The following is a 24,845-nucleotide window of genomic DNA, read 5'->3' on the forward strand; positions in this document are numbered from 1 at the left end:
CCAGTTCCTCACCATTGTGGAATTATAAAAGCGATGGAAACAGCGATGTGATTTATTCAGCAGAAATCACACTGCCAATACAGACAGTGTCCCAATGGCGTGAAGTGACCCTGAGTGGCAGTGTTGACTGCAGCAAATAAGGTGCTGTGTAGCTTTGGTCAGCAAGTCACCGCAGCTTAGTGGCCTTGGGTGGTGGCTGTGTCCTGGTGATGCTACGTTAGATGCTGATACTGCACAACCGGCCCATCACTGGTTATGTTACTGGCAGTGTGAAGTGCTGCCAGACATAGTCTGTGGTGCCAGGCAGCAGCCTAGAGCCTAGGCACACTAAACCTGAGACCACAGCGATAGATGCAGCACCAGCAGTCTGTGAACCCGAGTTTGTGCGCAGAGGGCAGGTGGAGGCTCAGCAGCAAGTCAAGTGTGGATGGCACCTGAGCACGGACTGCAAACCAAGGACCCCTGAGCGGCACCCTGGAACCAGTTGATGTCAGCCAGCAGTGGGCCCCAGCTGGAAGGCATCAATTCAGTTCTTGGCAGCATCAGGACTAGATGCGAACACAGACCAGCACGTAGTGGAAGCAGTGACTAGTTGAAGTTGAGACGGGACAACCTACATCGAGTCTGCAGCTGGCACAGAGTGCTTTTTGGTGTAGACAGTGGGGTTCGACAGATACTGCATTTCTGGGGCAGCCATATCAAACCTCTTATGAGCTCAGTAACAAGCATCTTATGGTGACTGTATTTACGTCATGGTGGAGTAGAGGCTTTCATCATGTCAACTCAGCACCTTTCTGGCTATGGTAGCAGAATGTGGTAGGCAGCCTGCCACCTCCCCTGGGCTCAGGTTGCAGAGCCAACTTAGGAAGGTGATGGCAAAACAATAGCAAATATGGGTAAGTTAACCAGCTCACTGATTCAAATATAAATAACAAGTAAACCAAGGACTCCAGCAAGAATCAAGTATCACCACAGGAAAACTGGTGAAATTGTAGTCTTGGTTAACATATGATATGTGTAGTAGCAATTAGTTAAATGTAAATTTATGATTTTGCAATGACAAATTGCATCTGTAAAATGGTGGTGGCCATACTGGCTGAGAACAGTTCACTTTGAGAGATCGTCAGGTACAAGTGTATGGCTTGTTACAATCAGGTGCCAGGTCATGGTTAAAGTGATTAAAATTTTGGAATGAAAGATTTGTGAACTAGTAAAAAATGTGCAAGAGTTCTGAAACTTATAAACTTTAAACACATCACATTTGGGCTGATGAATTTTTTCAACAATTAGTTTTGTGAACTCGAAACTACTTCATGTATTCTTCATATAACTGTGATCTTTAGCTCTGGACAGTATTATGGTGTGCCAGACTTACGATTTTCGTTATCTAGCCAATGACTCTGCTTGTCATTGTTTCTCTCGTGATATTAAACAATGGTTTAATCAACATTTTTATTTCTAAGTGATAACCATGTGGTGCTTACAACATTATTTACACTGCTGACTTCCACCACCACCACCACCACCACTACTACCACTGTACAAACATACCCTCTGACTTTTGCACATATATAGATACAACATACATAGAACTGTTTATGTTCATCACCAAGTGCTGATTTTTTACCAAATAGTGGCAGTCGACATGCCAGTTTTGTATTTGTGCATTGCTGATTTTTAAAAACCATTAGCTGAAGTCTGAAACCAACTCTTAATTTTCTTAGCCGTGAATCTGTTCTTTCATAACTGCTGAATATTTTACTGTAGGAGACTTTCCTGGTCAGAATGGTTTACCACATTGTCTACCCAACTTCAAGTACAAACTAGACACAAATAAAATGAATGTAAGGTCTGATGTAGATGTCCAATTAATTTACTTGGAAAGGAACGAAATGGCTGTTTTTAACTTAATCAGTTTAGAGAAAGATGTTAGGAAATGCTATGTTATTGTTAAGAGGAAAAATTTGCCTGTGTACAACACGTACCATTGTAATTGGAGATACAGACATGAGCAGCAACAACGTAGTAATATGCAGTTGTGGTAAGAGGTAGAACTCACTGAACTCTGGATTCAGCTTTTAGGAACAACTTGATCAAGAACCTCAAGTGGAACAAGCATTCTTGCCGAACTGAGTTGTCAATAGAAGCAGCTAATGATGATAACATGATTTTTTTAATATTTGGAGATTTAAATGCATTAACAGAATGAAGTAACCATCTTGACTTCCTCTTATATGCTACACTAAAAAATAATAATAATGAGATGTTGTGTTGAACTGGTATAGGTTAGACTTTTTTTACTTTAATTATAATTAAATTATTCATAAATAAATATTTTAGTCAACACAGCAAAAATAGCTTCTGCCACTATTTGCCCTCTGGTGTGCATTCACACTTACCTGTAAAAAGACTTATTTTCAGTCATAAGTTATCTGATATGAAAATATTACGTCCAAAGTTGTTGGGAGTATTTCAGCGATTACTGAATTTGCAAAAATATGTTAATTCATGTGTCTTTAATGAGTCACTTATTAGTCAAGATGATAAAGTTAAATGCTTTACTCTGTATACATTATCATTACCTCATGACCAAAATGCTTTCACCCTGTGTCTATTTACCTATGTTATGAACAGCTGGCTTTGATTACAGTTAAGGTGCACAAAGATTTAGCAGATGAATCTTGTAAGCTCCAGAGGAGTATTCTGTTGTTGATTAGGTACTGTAATGGTTTGGAATCCATCAGCTTATTCCTCAGGATTGGTCTTTTGGAAATATGTACTCTTTCCTGTCCAAGACTGTTCCTGTACCTTGAAAATTTTTCTCCTCAGTTTTGTCTTGAGCACCAATGACATGTCTCTTGCCATATTTGCATGCTAACCTCACTGCTCTCATTAGCAATGAGTGAACACAAGTAAATGTTATATGCTAGGAACATATAATACAGTGTCTCATTGTTTTTTACCTACTTTTGTCAGATGAGCCAGATGGCTAAATCTTCCTAAGTCATTGATCATAACCCTTCCCTGTCTGGTTGGCTCTTCATTTCCCTTTTATTTATTTGTTTACTTCTGTACTCTGCAAGTGAGATGTGCTTTACTATAACACCATGTTGTATTCTTTGGAGTTTGAACTTAATCCATAGTGCTTCCCTGTTTCCACTGTTCAGCTAGACTTTTCTGTCTTTGCATTACACTGTAACTGTCTTGCACACCTTTCCCGTCCCCTTTTCTTGCTTTAATTTCTGTGGACAGAGTCTGAAAGCTCAAGCATCTACACTATCTTTTGTCTCTGTTTGCACTGATATCACATATTACACGGTGGCGCACGAAAAACTGGCCCGAGTACAGACTGCTCACCAGTCACACACAAATTGTTGCCCACCATGAGCAGATATAACAACAAATAGATAAACATGTAATAATAAGATAATAAAGAAGTCCTGACAACACAAAATGTAGTCGCAACAGCTTCGAAACAAGAGACAACATTTGGTGGGTGACAATAATCAGTCTAGTACTCGGGCTGGTTTTTCATGCATCACCCTTTATTTATGAAGTGCAACTACTGTGTCAATCATTTCATTCCTGTTAATGTGTACTGGCTAAATATTTCACAGGCAGAATTTAGTTCTTACTAGATATATTTTTTTACAAAAACAGCTATGTAAAAAAAGTCTAGATAAATAAGGAACAGTATTTATAGTGAATACAACTGTTTACGAAAACCTCCAGTCATTTGTGTAACGCTTATTAATTATATTTTTCTTAGTTAGTAATTTTTCCATGTACTCTTCAAACAGATGGAATTGTATTTTAAAGACCTTTATTTGCTTTCCTGGACTACTAAGTACTTATTAATTTTGTTTGGTATAAGTAATCTTATTTTTGTTGTTGCTTAGGAAATCTGCTGGCCAAAGATGTCTGTTGAACCCTCTGTAAAAAGGATTCGTGGAGAAGGAAGCTCTGTGATAGAAGCCATTCAGACTTGTTGCAAGTACATAGCAGATTTGAAACAGGTGTTTAATCAGAGGTTTTCTGTTCTTGAAAGCAAAGTAGGCATAATGGCAACAAATTTTAACACCCTTCTACAAAGGATGGATGCATTGGAAAATTTGGTAAAAAGATCACTAAAATGTGATAGTCACAAACATACATGTTGTGAGGATGTGTTGGGAAAAATTGAGCGAATGGAGGAAGCTTTGAAATCTGTTTCCATTATGAACCAGTCAGCAATATCAAAAGATGCAACAGACTCAGGATCAGAGAGGTTAGTGAAATTGCTATTACTGAACCAAAAGTATTTCCTTATAAACGTGTAATGCTGTATGTACAAATTACTATTCCCAAGTGAGGTTAGATTTCAGTTCTAGTGCTCAGTAGTTAACTTGGAGGTATCGAGATATTAAACTGAAAATGACACTATTTTTCTGAACAGCCTTGACCTTCTAACTGTTCAATGCAAGTTAAACTTTCAGTGTATGCAAGCTAAACTCTCAGATTGCATGAGCACTTCTTAAACCACACCATACCTTGCTTTAGTTGGAAAGATCAAGGTTCATAACTTCTGTCATTGCAGGGTTGCAACCATTACATTTATAAGCGAGAGATTGTTGTGCTTTTGAAATGAGCCACCATTGCAGCCACACAAACATGGATCAGTTGTCAACTCTGGGTTATACATGACTGCATAGCAGAGGTCATCTCAGTTGTGCAGCTCAGACAGGGTAGTTCCCCTCTACCACTTAATCATCACAGAGCTTGTAGCAACTTTCTCTACATCTTACAACACTGGTATATATTAAACAATGGAAAATCCAGGATGGAATGTAACAATACCAGAGAAGGAAAGTTGCTACTCACCATATAGCGGAGATGCTGAGTCACAATAGGCACAATAAAAAGATTCACACAATTAAAGCTTTCGGTCATTAAGGCCTTTGTCAGCAGTAGACACACACACACACACACACACACACACACACACACACACACACACACACACACACACACACACACACAACTTGCACACACATCTGCAGTCTCAGAGAGCTGAGACCACACTGCGAACAGCAGCACCAGTGCATGATGGGAGTGGCAACTGGGTGGGGGTAAGGATGAGGCTGGGGCGGGGAGAGGAACGGATAGTATGGTGGGAGTGGCGGATAGTGAAGTGAAGTGTTGCAGTTTAGACTGAGAGCAGGAGAGAAGGTGCGGAGGGGGCAGGGGTAAGTAGTGGAAAGGAGAGAAAATAAAAGACTGGGTGTGGCGGTGAAATGACGGCTGTGTAATGCTGGAATGGGTACATGGAGGGAGATGGATGGGTGAGGACAGTGACTAATGAAGGTTGAGGCCAGGAGGGTTACGGGAACTTAGGATGTATTGCAGGGAAATTTCCCACCTGCACATTTCAGAAAAGCTTGTGTTGATGGGAAGGATCCATATGGCACAGACTGTGAAGCAGTCATTAAGATGAGCGATATGTTTGCCAGCGTGTTCAGCAACAGGGTGGTCCACTTGTTTCTTGGCCACAGTTTGTCGGTGGCCGTTCATGTGGACAGACAGCTTGTTGGTTGTCATGCCTATATAGAATGTAGCACAGAGGTTGCAGCTTAGCTTGTAAATCACATAACTGCAACCTCTGGCCCTTGTTCCGTGATATGTACATAACTAATTGAGAAATAGTTAATAATGTTTTACCTGATTGGTATAAGAGATTAATAGGTATTATTACTTGTTGCGGTAAGAATACTTAGTTTTTTAAATAGTTCTTTTTAATGAACTGTCTACTGCTTCTAGTTACTGCTCTTACAGCCCTTTCCTATAGTTCAAAAAATGTGTCCCTGTTTTGTGCCTTTGATCCCCAGAAAAGAATCCCATAGCTAAGAATTGGGTGTATGTAGGAATAGGATATCACCACAAGGTAATGGCTATTACAGACTGATGATAGAACCTCAAGAACATGTTATGCTGATCACATTATTTGGTCAGTATCTTCCATTCCTTGCCAATTGACAATCAGTATTCATCCCCAAAAACTTTGCATTTAATTACATAAGCTACAGGTGTATCATTTCTCCGTAGTGCAACAGAATTGTTTTCTCTCTAAGCTGAAGTGTGTATAGTTCATTTTATTAATGTTAATTCATTACCTACAGAAGTAGTAAAATCCTTGAAGATTTCATGTGATTTTGCTGATAGTTCTCATATTTTATCACTATGATGTTGCTGTCATCAGTATAGAGAACTTTTTCTTCATGTCTTACACTGTCAGAAAAATTGTTGATCTATATTAAGAATAGAACTGCACCCATTACACAACCCAGTGGAACACCTAAGTTTATATGTTTTCTGTCTAACAGTTGTTTTACTAAAAATTTGTCATCAGTGGACATGTGAACTATCTCCAGCTTGTGCATCTTGTTTCGAATGTAAGGCTGAAACTCTTATGTGATATTTCCCTTAAATTTAATACTTACAGCTTGTTCAGTAGTATTTTATGCTCAACAGTGTCCAAAGCATTGGACAACGCTAAGAATTTGCCTGTAACGAAGTCATCCTTGTCAACAGCTTCAAGTACAAATTTTGCGACTGTGTAAAGGCTGATTGTCCTCCTCCCACTTTGGAAACCAAACTGTCCTTCATTACAAAGGTTGTTTTATTTGCGTAATTTGTTAGTCTATCTTTCATTATTGATTAAATTATTTTTGAGAATGCAAACAGTTGTGGAACTGACCTGTAGTTTTCAATACTTTTCTCATTATTTTTCTTTAATAAAGGCACAACTCTTGCATGTTTCAGGTACTCTGAAAATGTTATGGAATAACGGACTTGGTTTATTATGGTTGTTAATGGGGTGTGCACACATTCAGAACAGGGAATGGAACCTCTTCTGTGACTTTTGACTTCTTGTGTTTTAATTTCTTTACTGTCTTCCTGGTCACTGTTATCATGCCACTGAGCTAACCTTAGCCAAACAGACTAACACTTACCTCATCTTGCAAGCATTTTCAGGACATCAGCAGAGGTGGGTTATCTAACAGAATCTAAGTGCACAAGGTTAAAACTGTAGGTTTGAGATGATTTAGAACTCAGCTGGAAATGTAGGAGATTCTGAAGGTGCTGTAAGGTGTAATATAACAAATTTTAATACACAGAGTAGGTTCACTTAGTTGACCAGTGACCAAGTGGAGACCTAAAAAGAAAAGTGAAGACAACCACATGTGAAATACATTCAGTCGGTCCGCGACCGAGACTAAGTCACAATAAGAACCAACTGCTATCTACATTCAGTGTAGTACATAGGCAAGACTTAGATGGTCATCACAGCTATGGACTTACTTAATGCAGACTTACAGCCTGTCACTGGCTGAACCTTGTAACTAGCTCTTGGTTAATAACTCTATACTATTTCTTCCACACCATCAGTTCAGGGGTTATACACTATGCCGCATGATGTTAGATGTGGCCTTTGCCGTACCAGGTGTCATATTCCATCAAACATCTCATATTATCCAGAACATTCTTCAAAAAGTCACTGGTTTACTTCACTTACCACTTCACTTTCATAGTATCCCATCCCAGAGTCGTGCTTCTGCCAATTACAGTTTGACTGTGAGTGTGTTCTAGAATACTCAGTGAATGTCCATTTGTGGCACGTTGAGGGTATTATTATCTCTATGTGTAGAGGAGACACTCTTCGCCAGTGGCCGTAGCTGTGCCTGTGCTGGCTCTAACTAATGCTTGCCATATTGGAAATGTGAATTTGTTGCGTGTACAATGTGTAGTTCATTTTGCATCTTCTGTGCAATAATGGAGAAATGTTAATTTACAAAATTTGTCAATTCCTGCAGATTTTGTATTACTTTATTCCCACCTTTGATTGGTGTGGTGTTGAATTTGGGTCTGCCTTTTCTTGTTTTATGATTTGTGACATCCCATACTACTTTGCTTTTGTTTTCTACAATTATATATTATTTTGTCATTGAATGATATTTTTGCAGCAAGCAGTAACCTGCTGTATATCTTTTTGTAAGAACTGATAAATTTAAGAGGACTTTCTAATACCTGTAGTTATTTATCAGTTTTGAGTAGCTGTTGCTGTTGAAGTGACGTCTTTTGAAAATCCAGTATTGCAGTCCCTTTGTTGTTAAAAAATGGAAATGTCTCCTCAATAATTAATTTAAGCAGCGTGCAGAATTTGGAGAACTTAGCATTTACATTGTTTTCCGTGTACACTTCATCCCAGATTTGGTTTGCCCGTACCCTAGGAAAATTACATATTTTACATTCCTAGAAGATTCTTTGGGAGGTTGCAGTTTTGTGTTTTTTATCAAGCCTGTCTTAAGCTTTATTATCTGAGAATAACAAGTAATTATTCATGTCTATGTTCCCATATTTGTAGTTTATTTCCGTATATTATCAATATGCAGTATTTGTTATCTGGCTTTATGTATCAGATATGTTTGTTATACCATGTGAGAATATCCACCTTACTAATTGCCTCCAGCCTTTCCAGTTTGTTCCCCGTATGTAATTGGTTCTTGTTTTTGGTAAATGTCCTTGTAGAATGGAAATGCTTCAGCAACAGGTATAATTATGTTTCATATTAAATATGGACAAATGTGAACAGAAGTTTATCCCGATGACCAACTTTTATTGTGGAAATGAGTTTTAATATGCAGTAGTAGTTCACTGTTGAATTTTGATATATTTATGCTTGATATAAGGTTACTAGCATTGTAGGTATTAAAAGAAGTAAAGGCTAAAGGTCTCGTCCTAAAATTATGTGTTGCATAGAGATTCCATGAAGGACTGAAATAACAATTCTTGGGTAGTGTATATGATCATACACATCATGTCACTGCAGCAGATTGTGATAAAGTCAAATTTTAGAAACTTTTCATAAATGCATTACATTTGAATTAGTTAGGATTTAATTTTATATTGTTGTAAATAAAGTGTATTCTGTTGTATCATTTAAAATGTGTTGACAGGGCCTTCATATCTTATGAATAACGTATGGTTCATGTGTGTTCCATGGCTCAGAGTTTCTGTCACAGCTTTAGGTTTATCACTCACTACTATTTTCAGGAGCCACCCTTTCACTCCTGTATCTTTCTTCACTTTCTAAATACAGTATCATGCCTTTGCTGCACCACTTAGTGTGCCAAGCATCACTCACCCATCATGGCAACACCCTCCACACATAACAATTTTCCTGCATACCTGTATGTAATTTGCAAGTTTGTGAAGAAAATACCATCTGATGGCTTCATAGAAACCTTCACAATTGTTGTATTACCTTGATATGACTCATTTGTCATACGTCACATGTGAAAATATGGCCGCAAAATTTCTAGATTTTTTTAAACGTTGTGCACCCCAGGATTAGATTCATTGAGAATTTCCATGGGACAGTGTTGAATGATTTGCTCATTTTCAGTGAAGTGAGTGGAAACATGGGAGACACATTTTATAGGAAGCCAATATGGGCAAATGTCTTCAGATGGTGGACACATTGCTATCTGGCGCAGAAAATAACTGTTTCATACATGATGGCAGCAAGAGCCTCTATGGTTTACACTGGAGACAGCTTAGAGAAAGAACTGTACCAAGTGAATAAGACACTGATGGCTTATGGATACATTGTTAAATTTGAGAGCAGAGCTTTGTAGCAAAGAGGAGCAAGAGGGAAAATAAATGACTGACATTGACAGTTTCTCTATGAGAACAAATTTTTTTCTGTCAGTCAGTAAATGTGAAATATCTTCAATCACCAGCAGCCACTTGCAGACTTATGTGAGGTGCAGTGCTGTCAAACATTGTTCTTAAACACAGTCTTCTGCACACAACCCTGTGGCAGCAACCTCCAGTCAGTGTTACTTGTCACACTGTAAGCATAAGCAGGCTTCCGTATTTGCTCCTGTGTTAGTTTTAGTGCAAATTCCAGTAAATACTATTCATAAATAGACTAGGATCATTTCACCTCAGTGCGCAGCCATTGTGTCCCATCTGAAAGAGCTGCAGAAGTGAGGCTGAAAAATTGGATAAAAGAATTTCACCGATGATGGTGCGATCTTGTTTTAATAACTATTATCCACATTATTATGAGAACGAAAGTTGCTGCTCACCATATAGCGGAGATGCTGAGTCGCAGATAGGCACAACAAAAAGATTTTCACACTTAAAGCTTTTGGCCAATGACCTTTGTCAACAATAGACACACATAGACGCTCAAGCAAACACAACTCACACACACGACTGCAGTCTCAGACAACTGAAACCACACCATGAGCTGCAGCACCAGTGCATGATGGGAGTGTTGATTAGGTGGGGGAAAGAGGAGGCTGGGGTGGGGAGGTGGAGGGATAGTATGGTGGGGATGGCGGACAGTGAAGTGCTACTTCCCACCCCCCTCCCCACCTCTCCTCTCCCCACCGTCCAACATGCAGCACTTACTGTCCGCCATCCCCACCATAATATCCCTCCCCCTCCCCACCCCAGCCTCCTCCATTCCCCACCCAGTCGCCACTCCCGTCATGCACTGGTGCTGCAGCTCACAGTGTGGTTTTAGTTGCTTGAGACTGCAGTCGTGTGTATGAGTTGCGTTTGCGTGAGTGTGTGTGTGTGTGTGTATTATTGACAAAGGCCATTGGCCGAAAGCTTTAAGTGTGAAAATCTTTTTGTTGTGCCTATCTGCGACTCAGAATCTATGCTATATGGTGAATAGCAACTATCCTTCTCCTAATATTGTTATGTTCCATCCTCAATTTTCTGTTATCAACATTGGTACTTCAAGATCACACAACTTTAAAGTGTATAAATCTTTTACTACTTATCGGGCAAAAATGGTGTACCATATGTTAGTACAGGTAAGGTTGTTTCTGATCTTTTGTTGCAGAACATGAGACTAACATTGGCTCCTTAATATTAAATGTTTTTGATGGTTTCTCATTCTTGCTGTGATTTTGGACTGCTCTCATTTGGACCTATTGAACTCAGATTTCAGTCTTTTGTATTGTAAATATTCAGACTTTGATTACATGAATTAATTTATCCATCTGCAGAAGCCCCCTTTGACCTCGTAAAGCAGAGTGTTTCCTTGGTATCCCTTGACTGACTTTAAAAAATTTGGAAAAGATTCATTCTTCTGTTTTCATTTCTTGCCAAAAATTAACATGTTGTATGATTAAATCACAGAGAACAACATGTTGTTCTTTTGATTTCCCATAAAACGTAAATATGCACTCAATATTGAAAAATATCACCACCTTATTCAGTTATTTCTTTCTTTTAAGCTATGTTTCTTTTTTTTCTGTCTGACCTTTTTTTCAACAAGTTATAACACACACACACACACACACACACACACACACACACACACACACACACACACACACCCTTGTGAAAAAGGGGAGGGGAGGTCCAGATGGTGGCTCATCTTTGTTCCATTCAGTGTTTACGAAGTATGAAGGTGAAGGTGTATGTGACCAGAGACAGTGCTACAGGCTACTCTAAAGTCTTACCGTAACACGTACATGTCATATTAATCCTTATAGATCCAACAGATGATGGAAGTTTAAACCTCTGAAATGCATTGTGGAAATAAATAAACTGTGATTAGTAACAGTAAATTTGTTGTTTCTTCAATGTCAATAGTCTTGGTAATGCCAAACCTAAAATGTTCGCATTTAAAGTTGCCTAAAAACATGTTGTAGTTGTGTCCACTGAAATTAATGTACCTTTATATCACTAATATTCTTCCTAGGTTTACCAAATCTATTGAAATCTGTGTCTGCCTTGCTGAAAAATCTCTACAGTACAATTCAGTACCGCAATAAATCCTTTCAGTGGAATATTCTAGTTGCTTCTCAACCTTTTCTAACATAACATTTATTTTACTCACTGTTTTGCTTTTGTTTTCACAAAAAAAGTCTTGCATCTGTTCCAGTAAACATACACTAAAAAGTGTTAATAGTTTATTAATTGTACTACAAGGTAATATAATTTTTTTTTTGTAATTTCAGTTGGTCATCTCCTGTAGTGTTAGTACGGAATAATAAACCAGCTCAAGTCAGTGCCTCTGTTGGACTGGACTCCACAGTTCAGGTTATTACACTAAACAGTGAAAATGATTATCCTGATGGCTCTTGGCTAGGGGATGAAACTAATCCTGAGTCAAGAGTTCGATGTGGCATAAGTCCAGCGTAAGTATTGCCCAGTTTTTTTTTAATTAAGTTTATTTATTTACTCCATGCTTTATATAGTCATAACAACTTACAGCCTGTGTGTGTGTGTGTGTGTGTGTGTGTGTGTGTGTGTGTTCATCACTTTGTATATGTTTCTGTTAGGAACTTTATAAAACAGACATACACATCTTGGAAATATCGTCAGTTTTTATTATTGTATATTGTCCAGAAACTGACTTTTTTGTTATTATTTTTTTTCCTGTGTCAGTTGTGCATATGGTATGAGACATCGATGTTTCTCAGCTTGAATACCCCTTTCCTGTAAGCTGTTTCCAGAAACGTTTGCGTCAGTTTACACAGAATTTCTATTCCACAAATGCATACGAGCGTACATCCATGTGTGCCCCCCCCTCTCTCTCCCTGCCCCCCTCTCTCCCCCTCCCTGCCTCCCTCCCCTCCCTCCCTGCCTCCCTCCCCTCCCTCCCTGCCTCCCTCCCCTCCCTCCCTTCCTCCCTCCCCTCCCTCCCTGCCTCCCTCCCCTCCCTCCCTCCCTGCCTCCCTCCCTCCCTCCCTCCTTCTCCTTCCCCCTTCTGTAACTGCTGAAAGCAGGAAGGGCAGAGGGAAGGTGTCATTTGAAAATAAGTAGCAGGCACAATTTACATAGCCACCAAGTATATATTATGAGAGTTGGTCTACACTGATGGTATTGTACACCATTAAAGTTCTATTTACTGACTTGGCAGAAAATCCTAAGAAATTTTGGTCCTATGTCAAAGCGGTATGTGGATCAAAACAAAATGTCCAGACACTCTGTGACCAAAATGGTACTGAAACAGAGGATGACAGACTAAAGGCCAAAATACTAAATGTCTTTTTCCAAAGCTGTTTCACAGAGGAAGACTGCACTTTAGTTTCCTCTCTAGATTGTCGCACAGATGACAAAATGGTAGATATCGAAATAGACGACAGAGGGATAGAGAAACAATTAAAATCACTCGAAAGAGGAAAGGCCACTCTACCTGATGGGATACCAGTTTGATTTTACACAAGAGTACGCGAAGGAACTTGCCCCCCTTCTTGCAGCGGTGTACTGTAGGTCTCTAGAAGAGCGTAGCGTTCCAAAGGATTGGAAAAGGGCACGGGTCATCCCCGTTTTCAAGAAGGGACATCGAACAGATGTGCAAAAGTATAGACCTATATCTCTAACGTTGATCAGTTGTAAAATTTTGGAATACGAATTATGTTTGAGTACAATGACTTTTCTGGAGACTAGAAATCTACTCGGTAGGAATCAGCATGGGTTTCAAAAAAGACGATCGTGTGAAACCCAGCTTGCGCTATTCGTCCACGAGACTCAGAGGGCCATAGACACGGGTTCCCAGGTTTTTGCCGTGTTTCTTGACTTCCGCAAGGCGTTCGATACAGTTCCCCATAGTCGTTTAATGAACAAAGTAAGAGCATGTGGACTATCAGACCAATTGTGTGATTGGATTGAAGAGTTCCTAGATAACAGAACGCAGCATGTCATTCTCAATGGAGAGAAGTCTTCCGAAGTAAGAGTGATTTCAGGTGTGCCACAGGGGAGTGTTGTAGGACCGTTGCTATTCACAATATACATAAATGACCTTGTGGATGACATCGGAAGTTCACTGAGGCTTTTTGCGGATGATACTGTGGTATATCGAGAGGTTGTAACAATGGAAAATTGTACTGAAATGCAGGAGGATCTGCAGCAAATTGACGCGTGGTGCAGGGAATGGCAATTGAATCTCAATGTAGACAAGTGTAATGTGCTGCGAATACATAGAAAGAAAGATCCTTTATCATTTAGCTACAATTTAGCAGGTCAGCAACTGTAAGCAGTTAATTCCATAAATTATCTGGGAGTATGCAATAGGAGTGATTTAAAATGGAATGATCATATAAAGTTGATCGTCGGTAAATCAGTTGCCAGACAGAGATTCATTGGAAGAATCCTAAGGAAATGCAATCCGAAAACAAAGAAAGTGGGTTACAGTACGCTTGTTCTCCCACTGCTTGAATACTGCTCAGCAGTGTGGTATCCGTACCAGATAGGGTTGATAGAAGAGTTAGAGAAGATCCAACGGAGAGCAGTGCGCTTCATTACAGGATCATTTAGTAATCGCAAAAGTGTTAGGGAGATGATAGATAAACTCCAGTGGAAGACTTTGCAGGAGAGACACTCAGTAGCTTGGTACGGGCTTTTGTTGAAGCTTTGAGAAAATACCTTCACCGAGGTGTCAAGCAGTATATTACTCCCTCCTACATACATCTCACGAAGAGACCATGAGGATAAAATCAGAGAGATTAGAGCCCACACAGAGGCATACCGACAATCTTTCTTTCCACGAATAATACGAGATTGGAAGAGAAGGGAGAACCGATAGAGGTACTCAAAGTACCCTTCGCCACACACCGTCAGGTGGCTTGCGGAGTATGGATGTAGATGTAGATGTAGATGTAGATTAAAACTTGGCTTATCCCATGCTGTAAATTTTAACCTGACTTTTTTAAGGGGAATATATGATATATTGAAGAGATACAAAAGAAAAGAACCACAAATTAAAACATGAAGTACGCAAAAGCAATTCATCCCATTTTTCCAGCAGCAAAGGTTGAGGTAAGGAACATGCATTAACGCGAGTGGCTAACTCAACACTATCCAATGAAATATCATGTATTTCCCCTCTTATCATTACATTTGACTTTTTCAATTCTTGTACACAATGGATACATTATATTGTCACTTTTTTCAGGCAAATCATTCAAAAAACATTGAATATGAGTTTGATAATTCCTCAGGTTACAAGAATAAGCAGTTGTTTCAGTGTAATGCCATTTTATTGACAATATTTATGACTATACAGTGTTGTAACACCTACAGCATTAAAGAAAAGACCATCACTCCCCATAAGAGTTGGAGAGGTCTTGGCATATACCCATCATTTGTTCGTATTGTTCAGGAATTATATAACTTGGAAGAGATTATTAAGTAATGTTTCAAAAGGACTAAAAGAAGGAGAGCACTATATTGAATCATAAGACTGCTAGGTGGCCTTAACAATGATCACGTCTAACAAGGCCCTTCACTTATTTTTTCCTTGTCAGCTACCACATTTACAGGCTTCTCACCCAGGTGTTTGTTCACAAATGAACTTCTGTTATCTCAAAATGTCTTCATACAGCTTTGGACAACACCTGCCTACGAATATGAGTCATATGTGCTTTTCTGGAGTCTAACATCTCTCAATGTATGCACTCTTAAATATTGCTCGTTATTTCCTTTATTGTTAAAGTTACATTGCTCTGCAGAAAAAAAAGTGAGGAAGCATCACTTTCACGAATATCAGTAATAGAGTCTATTTGTAGAGATGAAATGAATCTTGTCATTATTGCCCCTGTTGCAATTGTTCACATCACAAACCTATGTGAGCACTTACCTCACCCCAACTTCAGTTCCTCAAATCGTTACAGATCACATTTGTGTAGCTTCCATTTTACATTTCTAGGATATGTTGTATGTGAGAGTTGTATTCAGAATGAATTTTTCATTTTGCGGTGGTGGGGGGAAGGCACATTTATATGAAACTTCCTGGCTGATTAAAATTGTGTGCCATACTGGAACTCAAACCCAGGACATTTGCCTTGTGCAGGTTAGTGCTCTACCAACTGAGCTACCCAAGCACGACTCATGACCCATCCTCACAGCTTTACTTTTGCCAGAGCCTCTGGCCTCATCTTGTAACTTCCAAACTTCACAAAAGTTTGTCTGCGAAACTTGCAGGACTAGCTGTCCTGGAAGAAAAGATATTGCAAACATGTGGATTCACAATAGTCTGGGGAGTGTGTTTTCGGAATGAATTTTTCATTCTGAATTAGTGTGCGCTGATATGAAACTTCCTGGTAGCAACGTCCTTTCATCCCAGAATGCCAGTCCTGTAAGTTTCACATGACATCTTCTGTAAGTTCAGAAGGTAGGAGATGAGATACTGGCAGAAGTAAAGCTGTGAAGAAGGATCGTCGCTTTGGTAGGTCAATTGGTAGAGCAGCTGCCCAGAAAAGGCAAAGATCTCGAGTCGATTCATGGTCTGGCACACAGTTTTAATCTAAGATCTCAAGGTGTTCTACCACATGTTTGTCCTGATATGTTTTATCCTCAAAGTTATGTGCATTTCATTTATACAATTCTTGACTTTTCCCATCAGAGCCTTACATGCATTAAACTGTCTGTATTTACAAGCAGTAGTCTGAGTACTACAAAATAAATATTGAAAGTGAAATGATCGATACTACTAGGAAAAGTTCCTTTGTTTCACAAGAACGTATCCATGCAAAAAATGCTACAGTTTTTACCCAGGAGTTGGACCTGCATCTGTTTCCTGTCGCCAAGATTTGATTTCAGTAATTGTTATCCACATGCCAACTACCTGTTACCTCTAAATAATGCTAATAACTGTTTGAATTGAGCAAATTAATTGTGAAACTAGCTAGAAACACAGCTACATTAGAGGGCAGACAGGGGCCAAGTCTCTCACTTGATGAATACAAGCTGGAATTAATCATCATCACCCTGAAAGAATTAAATGTTATAATTTCCAGTTGTTCATCGTATCACTGATTTTTGTAGTGTGTTAGTATTCATTCTGTGAAAAGACTGACCTTGATTGATTTTCACTAAAAATGATTTAAAAGAGCTACTATCAAAATCTTTTGTCACTTACTTAACACTATAAAATATCTCACAAATAGCAAAGCAACCAAAATTTTTTCTGGAAAACTTGTGATCTATAGAATAAGCTTTATTTCAGAACTGCATAAAATCATCCGTTGCATGCTACCATCTCACAGTTCATGAAGCTGATCTTCGGTCAATGGAAGAGATACAGAGTGGACTTTGTGAACGATGAGGAAAAGCTAATAAGCCAAGGGAAAGGGGACTTTAGAGCAATTCCACCAAAGGAATGTTGCTCTAAATCACATACTTGTCTCGTTTAGGAGGGAGGCATACACCGTATTTCTCCAAATTTTAATGGAATGTATTATTTTAAGAGTGGAAACAGACACCATGAATTCCTAATAATATTAGATATAATTGCATGTGTGTTACAGTAACCTCCTACACATCAATACATTCTGTCATAGTCCAGAAAAAATGGCTGTTACGTTGTTGGATTATTTATTTCCAAGAGAAGTTCTGGCAGTTTCAAACCTCTCTGGGAAGGGAAAGCATGGAAAAAAACAACTGGATCCACTTATGGTATGTTATATTGTTGTGTCATTAGCTTTATTATTGTTATTATGGTTATTGTTACACATTTATTTAAGCTACACAGAATAACCAGTTCTGGAAATACTTGTCTGGCTAGGTCTCAGAAATGATCTGCCTTATGTTTTTACTTGGCATCTTCCATAATCACAGTATATTCAATGTTTGAGAGAGACGAATTTTTTGTTGCATTTAAAAAGAGCCCATAGGTTGGAGGCTGGTGAGGTAAGCAACAAAAGAGACAGGTGGTGAGGAAAGCATGGTCAGAACATGTACGTTTGTCACAAATATAAGACTTTTTGGGGGGAATTTGTGGAAAATGGGTGGGAACTGTGATGAATACAAGTTTTAAGGCATGAAGTTTGGAGACATATTGACATAAGAGAAAGCTGTTCCGTTTTGCGGACCCATATATCTGACTACTAAAATGTCCATCACTTTTAAGTTGAAATAATTGGTGGCAAGTATGCCATTTACTTACATAACCTCCTGTGAGAAGGTTGCTCAAGAATGCTTCATAGACACTTGTAGTCACTTTCAGTGGGCTAAGACAATGTTCACAGATAGCTCGTTCGCTTCAAAATAGAAGGAAATCACAAGCTGCCTCATGTAGGCATTAAAGAGGATGCGTAAGTGTTTGTAGGTAGATCTCAAGAAATGCTGGTGCTTTGACTGCATTTGTACCACAGCACACCAGTATGGGATTACTGTTCCATGTCTGTCAAATGTGACTTTTATTCTTGAAATGTGATCTACCTGCAAATCTTCATTTGTCCCTTGTAGTCTTGTTGTAGAAACTTTATCAAATTGCTGTAAAACTGGTGTTGCGGGGAAGTTTCCAATAGTGTTCACCACACAATTTTTAATTCATGTGACTATTCCCACATTTATTATCTCTATAAGGAGTACAACGTCCATTTCCTGACCTTACATAAAAGATTGTTTACAGGTAGATACTTTCAAAACCTCATCATCTATTATGACAGCAGCAGATCATCCACAATGCACTTTCACACAAGACTTCTCACAGTTGAATATCACAGTTGTTCTTCAATTGCACCATCAGATTTCCAGGTGTATGACATGAATGCACTAGTGTTCATGACGCTGACAAAAATACATGATTGGAATGACTGTTATCGACTGGTGATTTAAGAAGTTAAATGTAACGTGTTACCACAGAGATTTTAATAATAGGAATGCGAGTGGTGTATTCTCATGGAGATGTTAATAGTTTGCTGACCGGCTGCTGATTTTAATATAACACTGACTAGCCCCTAGTCTCTGAACTTCCACATAGATGTTGCCTCTAATATTTTCAAGCCCAGGCTGAAGATTGTGGGATTGGGGTTGGCCTTATAAAGACTGGTGTATGAACATTTTTTGGAAACTGCATGTTGGTTTGACAAGCAGCTAGGCTAGATTTTGCTAATTTGAATGGCTTTATATGTTACACCAGAAACTGGTTTGCAAAATATTTAGTGGGTTAATAAAATGTAAGATATCATGGAGCCATTTTTTATGCTTATGTTGAGGCACCATTTGTAGATTTTATAGTCATTTATAAAAACTCTTAATGGCTTGATTAGTGAAGGTATCATTTGGTTCATAAAAGCTATGACAAGAAAAGTATAGTGGTAAATTTGGAATCTAACAAATACAATGGCTAAACCTGCATTGGCAAATCTAGGTGCTCCGGAACTTTAAGATTAATTATCTGGCATGTAATTAGTTTCACAGAAATTGAAATACATTAGTCCAAGATCAGAATACTAGTTTTTCTAATGAATGGTGTCAACATGCCTGAAATTACATAAGAGCTCTCCCCAAATCTACTCTGTTGCAATAAGAAGTTCAATTATTCATGTTTCTTCGTTAACAGGATTTCCACAAAAACTACAAAACTACAAACAGTACTGTAATCAGCCCTTTGAAAAGAGAAGCCTGAATAATAATTTAAGTGAAGCAAAGCCTGACCAGTGTTTTGATAAATTCAGTTACAAACTAGATCTGCACTTTGTAGATACTTGAATGAAAAGTGGAAAATGAATAGAAAAAATTAATTATTGATAGGATTGCAATCGTAGCAGTGGTTCCAGTTTGCTATGGCATGTGCTGTCACGACTTGAAACAGAGAAAATGCATACCCTACTTTTTTTTTTTACACTTTCTTTTTTGTCTTTCTAGAAGTACCGTTGGGGATATTCCTGTCTATCTGCTACTTTGTCTCAATTTTGAACTGATAGAACCTCTTTCGTCACTAGTTAGGTTGTTGAATATTGACTTTGACCTACTGGAATCAGACCTGTCAACCATCTGCAGACGTAACACAAAATTGGAATATAATGTTTCTGTGTTACATGGTGTGGTAGCCATCCATCCTATCTCACTAACCGTTTTGGTGCCCTTTGTCCAGCTAATGCCAGATCAGAACTGGCTTGGTGCCTCTTCAGTTACATGGAGAACCAACTGTACCTGGATATAGGCTATTATTACAATGGGGTCATCACTTCCAAAAGCATTTGAAAGCTACTGCCAGCTCCCCAGTGGACCAATCTGTCTGAGTCAATTGTGCCTCATTGTCAGGTGTGAGGATAATTTTCATTTAGTTTGTGAATCATGTAACTGAGTTGGGACTTGGAAACCAGCTTGGTACTTAGCTTTATGCAAATGAAAAACCACCTAAAAATTACACCTGAGGTGGCTGGTGCACCAGTCCCCATAATTAATTCATGAGGTAGATTTGATCTATGTCCTGGAAGGCGGCCTTAACATGCTAAGCTTTATGAGCAAGTAGTGTGGTAGCCATTGGCTGCAAAACGTATTGACATGAAGATACTCATTCAAGATCTTAAAGATGATGCTAGAGTAACTGCAAGAGTGCACTGAATTTTTTGGGGGTATAGAGTGCTCCTTTCCAGTCATTCTCTGGTTATGAAACATGTTTTTTGCAGTAGTGGCTCTTTCTGTGTGAACTGTTTAAGGTGTTATAATTCTGTTTTATGCAAATTAATTGTGAAAAGTCTTCACTAAAAGATTTATAGTCTCTTTTCAAGCTATGTTTATTACAGGGGTATATGTATTGATATAATTTTTCAAATGGAACTATAGCAGTTTCTGGTGGCAGTTGTAAAAGAGATGAATTCAGTGACATACCACTCTTCCAAATCAGATTACTAGTTTTGGAGTAATTCCAATATTTATAAGTTAGGATTTTTTGTTTTGAAAAGGAAACCAATTGCTTTTTTATGCAGAAATTTGTATTGTTTATGGATTGCTTGAATTAGACTGCTGGACCAATCCATGTTCATACAGCCAAGAGAGTTTACTTACATGCAGCGCGGTACAGGTGGGCCCAACAACAACATGCCAAATGGACTGCTCAGGATTGGCATCACGTTCTCTTAACCTCACCAATGAGTGTTGCATATGCCTTCAACCAGACAATCGTCGGAGACGTGTTTGGAGGCAGTTCGGTCAGGCGGAATGCCTTAGATGCACTGTCCAGCGAGTGCAGCAAGGTGGAGGTTCCCTCCTGTTTTGGGGTGGGATCATATGGGGCCGATGTACGCCGCTGGTGGTCATGGAAGGCGCCGTAATGGCTGTACGATACGTGAATGCCATCCTCCAACCGATAGTGCAACCATATCGGCAGCATATTGGCGAGGCATTCTTCTTTAGTGACAACAATTCGCGCCCATATCATGCACATCTTGTGAATGACTTCCTTCTGGATAATGACATCACTCGTCTAGAGTGGCTAGCATGTTCTCCGGACATGAACCCTATCGAATATGCCTGGGATAGATTGAAAAGGGCTGTTTATGGATGATATGACCCCCCAACCACTCTGAGGGATCTACACCAAATCACCATTGAGGAGTGGTACAGTGTGGACCAACAGTGCCTTGATGAACTTGTGAATAGTATGCCACGACAAATAGAGGCATGCATCAATGCAAGAGGACATGCCACTGGGTATTAGAGATACCAGTGTGTACAGCAGTCTGGACCACCACATCTGAAGTTCTCGCTGTATGGTGGTACAACATGCAATGTGTGGTTTTCATGAGCAATAAAAAGGGCGGAAATGATGTTTATGTTGATCTCTATTCCAATTTTCTGTACAGGTTCCAGAACTCTCGGAACCAAGGTAATGCAAAACTTTTTTTGATGTGTGTAATAACTTTGCTTCATTAGTTTAATGCCAAGATAAATATGTACATTGCAGAAATACATCAGCAACAGCTGCAAAAAGAACATCACTAAAGAAAATGGTCATAAACACTTCTTTAAAATTCCTTTATGTCGTCAAATGTTTGAACTGGCCACCCTCTACTACAGTATACTTTTGCTGTTGCAGTTGCGAGGTCTTCTAGACAGGCCAAAGAGATTTAATTGGTGTTATTGTGAAGAGGGAAAAGTCCAGTGATGTCAAATCAACCAAACATGCAGGCCAACTGATAATGCATTCACATTCTGTGCAGCAACTAGAAATGAGGTGGGTGCGTGATTCCCAGTCACAAGTGAACAATGAGTTGGGTACCCATTGTGCTGGTAATGCTGGAAATATATGTATTTCAAATGGTACTTCCTCAAGAACAGCCAATAGCACTTCAGTAAAAAATTTTATGTATATTTTTCCCCAATTGCTATATCCACCCTCTTCATGAACTAATTGTAACAGACATCATACAACAAGAAAAGGCACACACATCATTCCATACATGACTATTTTAACTGATATTCCTGCAGGGTGCTCTGGATCATGGGGTCCCGCGTTTGATTCCTGGCTGGGTTATGGATTTTCTCTGCCCGGGGACTGGGTGTTTGTGTTGTCATCATCATTTCATCATCATCATAATCATCATCATCATCATCATCATCATCATCCATGACAGTGGATAGTGTAAAAATTGGACTGTGTAAAAAATTGGACTTTGTATGGGTGCTGATGACCATGCAGTTGAGCATCCCACAAACCAGTCATCATCATCATCATCATCATCACTGGCAGTGGTGCAGATCTATCACTCCAGCATAACATTCATTGATAGGTGTGATCTTCACTCGCTACTATAACTTGCCTTCTTCTTTATGTCGCCTGTGAAGGCAATGAGATGCATGCAGAAGCAGAATATTATGTAGCGCAGATCCTTTTGAGTGGTTGGTCCAATGATTAACGAAATGTTCAGTGACAAATTAGAGCTCATTTTAGCTGAACAATCAAAAAAATACTCATTGTTTTGGTAATAAACCTGGCTTCCTTGAGGACAGTGTGATGTGAAGCAGCAGATGTAAGTAATGGTTCCATATGTCCTAAGTCTATGTACCCCATCATGAACTCTGTGTAGCTTTCCTTAAGCTTCTGCTGTCTCTCTAGTTTCTGTTCAATCTGAGAGAAACCATTTGCTGCAGTTTAGAAAGAATCACCTAACTGACTTGGCTCTTCGCGAAATTAGAAGACAGGAAATGAATCTGCCCATAGAATCTTTAATTGTGGTTTCCACAAAGTGTGGTTTACGTTGTTCCTCTACTTTCGTCATTATATCACGATTTAATTCGTCTATCTTCCAGAATTTCTTGAAGAGTATTTGAACGTGAGTGTCCGTTTTCATGAAGCACAACACGGTCATCCGCCGTCACGATTGGTGTGCTCTGCCATTTGATACTGGTGTGATATGACCCAACCTAGCTCTATCTGATGAAGCATGAAATGATCAGCTCGTATGGAGATAGTCCTTGACTTCTGAGTGTAAGGACAAAATTCTGCTACTAGCAATATGTTGATCTTTCTAGGTGACTGAAACTCTAGATCAACAAGTTGTACATTTGGCAAGCTCCACATACTGAGATCAATTATTTGTTCAGGCAATGTGTCAGTTATCTGCAGAAAAAACTAAACTTTCAGCAGACAATGTAAATTTGCTTACACAAAAGCCCACTAGTATAGAGACACAATGTTTTATGTTCCCAAGTGGGTTGTCCTGTTTCTCAAATTGGTACTCTGCTGCACAAGTTTGAAGTCTAAGGCACTATGCACATTTCCAACATGAAGCATGACTGTGACCCAGAGTCTACTGGAGCATGACAAGTCTACCATCTTCCATTGGTATCTTGCAACTTTATTCTCACTGTCACAAGGAGCACATGTTTGCTTGGGCTGATCTTCAGTGAACAATAACTCAATGTGCTTGACTGATGTTTGACATTGTGTTCATGTTGCATGTCACTTGGACTCTCCTTCCTTCTTCCATCTTGTGCACATTGTGATTCTGCATGTAATAAAACATGGTGTTGTTTACCACTGGTATGATAGTTGATGGAGTTGCAGTTAGAAGCCCTGTAACACAATTTGCCACACATCACAGTGGCTTCGTGTTTGCAACATATGGCTTTTTTGAATTTGTTGCACTTTTGCAACACATGAAGCTGGTAGCACATGACACATGTTAAAACTGCTTGGGTCTGGACATATTGTGATGTTTATTAATAGGTATGTTGTGATTTCATGATATGGTAGCCTTTACAATTTCTAAACATATCCATTTATTTTCGAGAAAAGTACAGGTCTCTTTAAATGTCAGATAGCTGGTAGCGTTAGCAGTTTCTTCAAGTGTGTCAAGTCAATCAGTTGAGGATTGTTGTATGTGTTATCAACTAGATCAAAGGCTGCCTTAAAGTTAGTTTTAGTGGAAGATGAGCAGTTATATTGTGTGCTTCATCTGTTAATGAATTTAACAAATGATGGTCCTTAGCAATGTCCACTAGTTCCCAATTGTTTATGATGAGACTCACAACTGTGTCATGAAAATGCTAAAATTGTGTTACACCACCATTAAATGATGGCAGTTTTTTTGGTGGGCGTCTTGATGCTGCATTTTGATACAGTCAAGGCTGACCCGGCATCTGATGAAACGTTGTCAGCTTCTTTGGCATGATTAATCTGAGTTGCTCCCATTTTTTTCGAACCCTCAAAGACCTTGTTTTCAAAGTTTTCTCTGTCCGCAGTATGAGATTTGTCCATTACATGGAATTTGTCCATTACATCGAATTTGTTTGCAAACTGTAACAACTGTGTGAGGTTTTCTTTCACCACCAAGTGTGTCATTACATGTTTTTTTCTTAAAACTATATCCATCATAGAAAGTTAACAGTGGCAGGTGACAGCAGAAGCAGCAGCTACAATGAGTGGGAAGTACAGGAAGCAGGATAGCCACACCAGATACTTAACTTTTAGATATGTTGTGTCAGTATTGCTAGTGACATCTCTGTTTTGCTTCATTGAAACTCGTCGCTGCTACCAATGGATGGCTACATGTTACTTCATCGAATCCATCACATTGCGGGCTGGAGGACCAAAACTGTTA

General features: G+C 39.1%; 1 protein-coding gene across 1 annotated transcript in view; it reads left to right on the top strand.

The window, feature by feature from the left end:
- LOC126178859 (protein BANP-like) overlaps positions 1 to 24,845 on the top strand; it is a 201,628-nt gene that overhangs the window by 59,316 nt on the left and 117,467 nt on the right. Inside the window, exons 2-4 of the mRNA XM_049924564.1 lie at positions 3,900 to 4,267; positions 12,027 to 12,206; positions 17,319 to 17,466. Coding sequence (XP_049780521.1) covers positions 3,918 to 4,267; positions 12,027 to 12,206; positions 17,319 to 17,466 — 678 coding nt within the window. The 5' untranslated portion in view covers positions 3,900 to 3,917. The remainder of the gene's footprint in view (positions 1 to 3,899; positions 4,268 to 12,026; positions 12,207 to 17,318; positions 17,467 to 24,845) is intronic.

This window comes from Schistocerca cancellata, chromosome 1 (assembly GCF_023864275.1).
Source record: "Schistocerca cancellata isolate TAMUIC-IGC-003103 chromosome 1, iqSchCanc2.1, whole genome shotgun sequence".
Classification (NCBI taxonomy): Eukaryota; Metazoa; Arthropoda; class Insecta; order Orthoptera; family Acrididae; genus Schistocerca; species Schistocerca cancellata.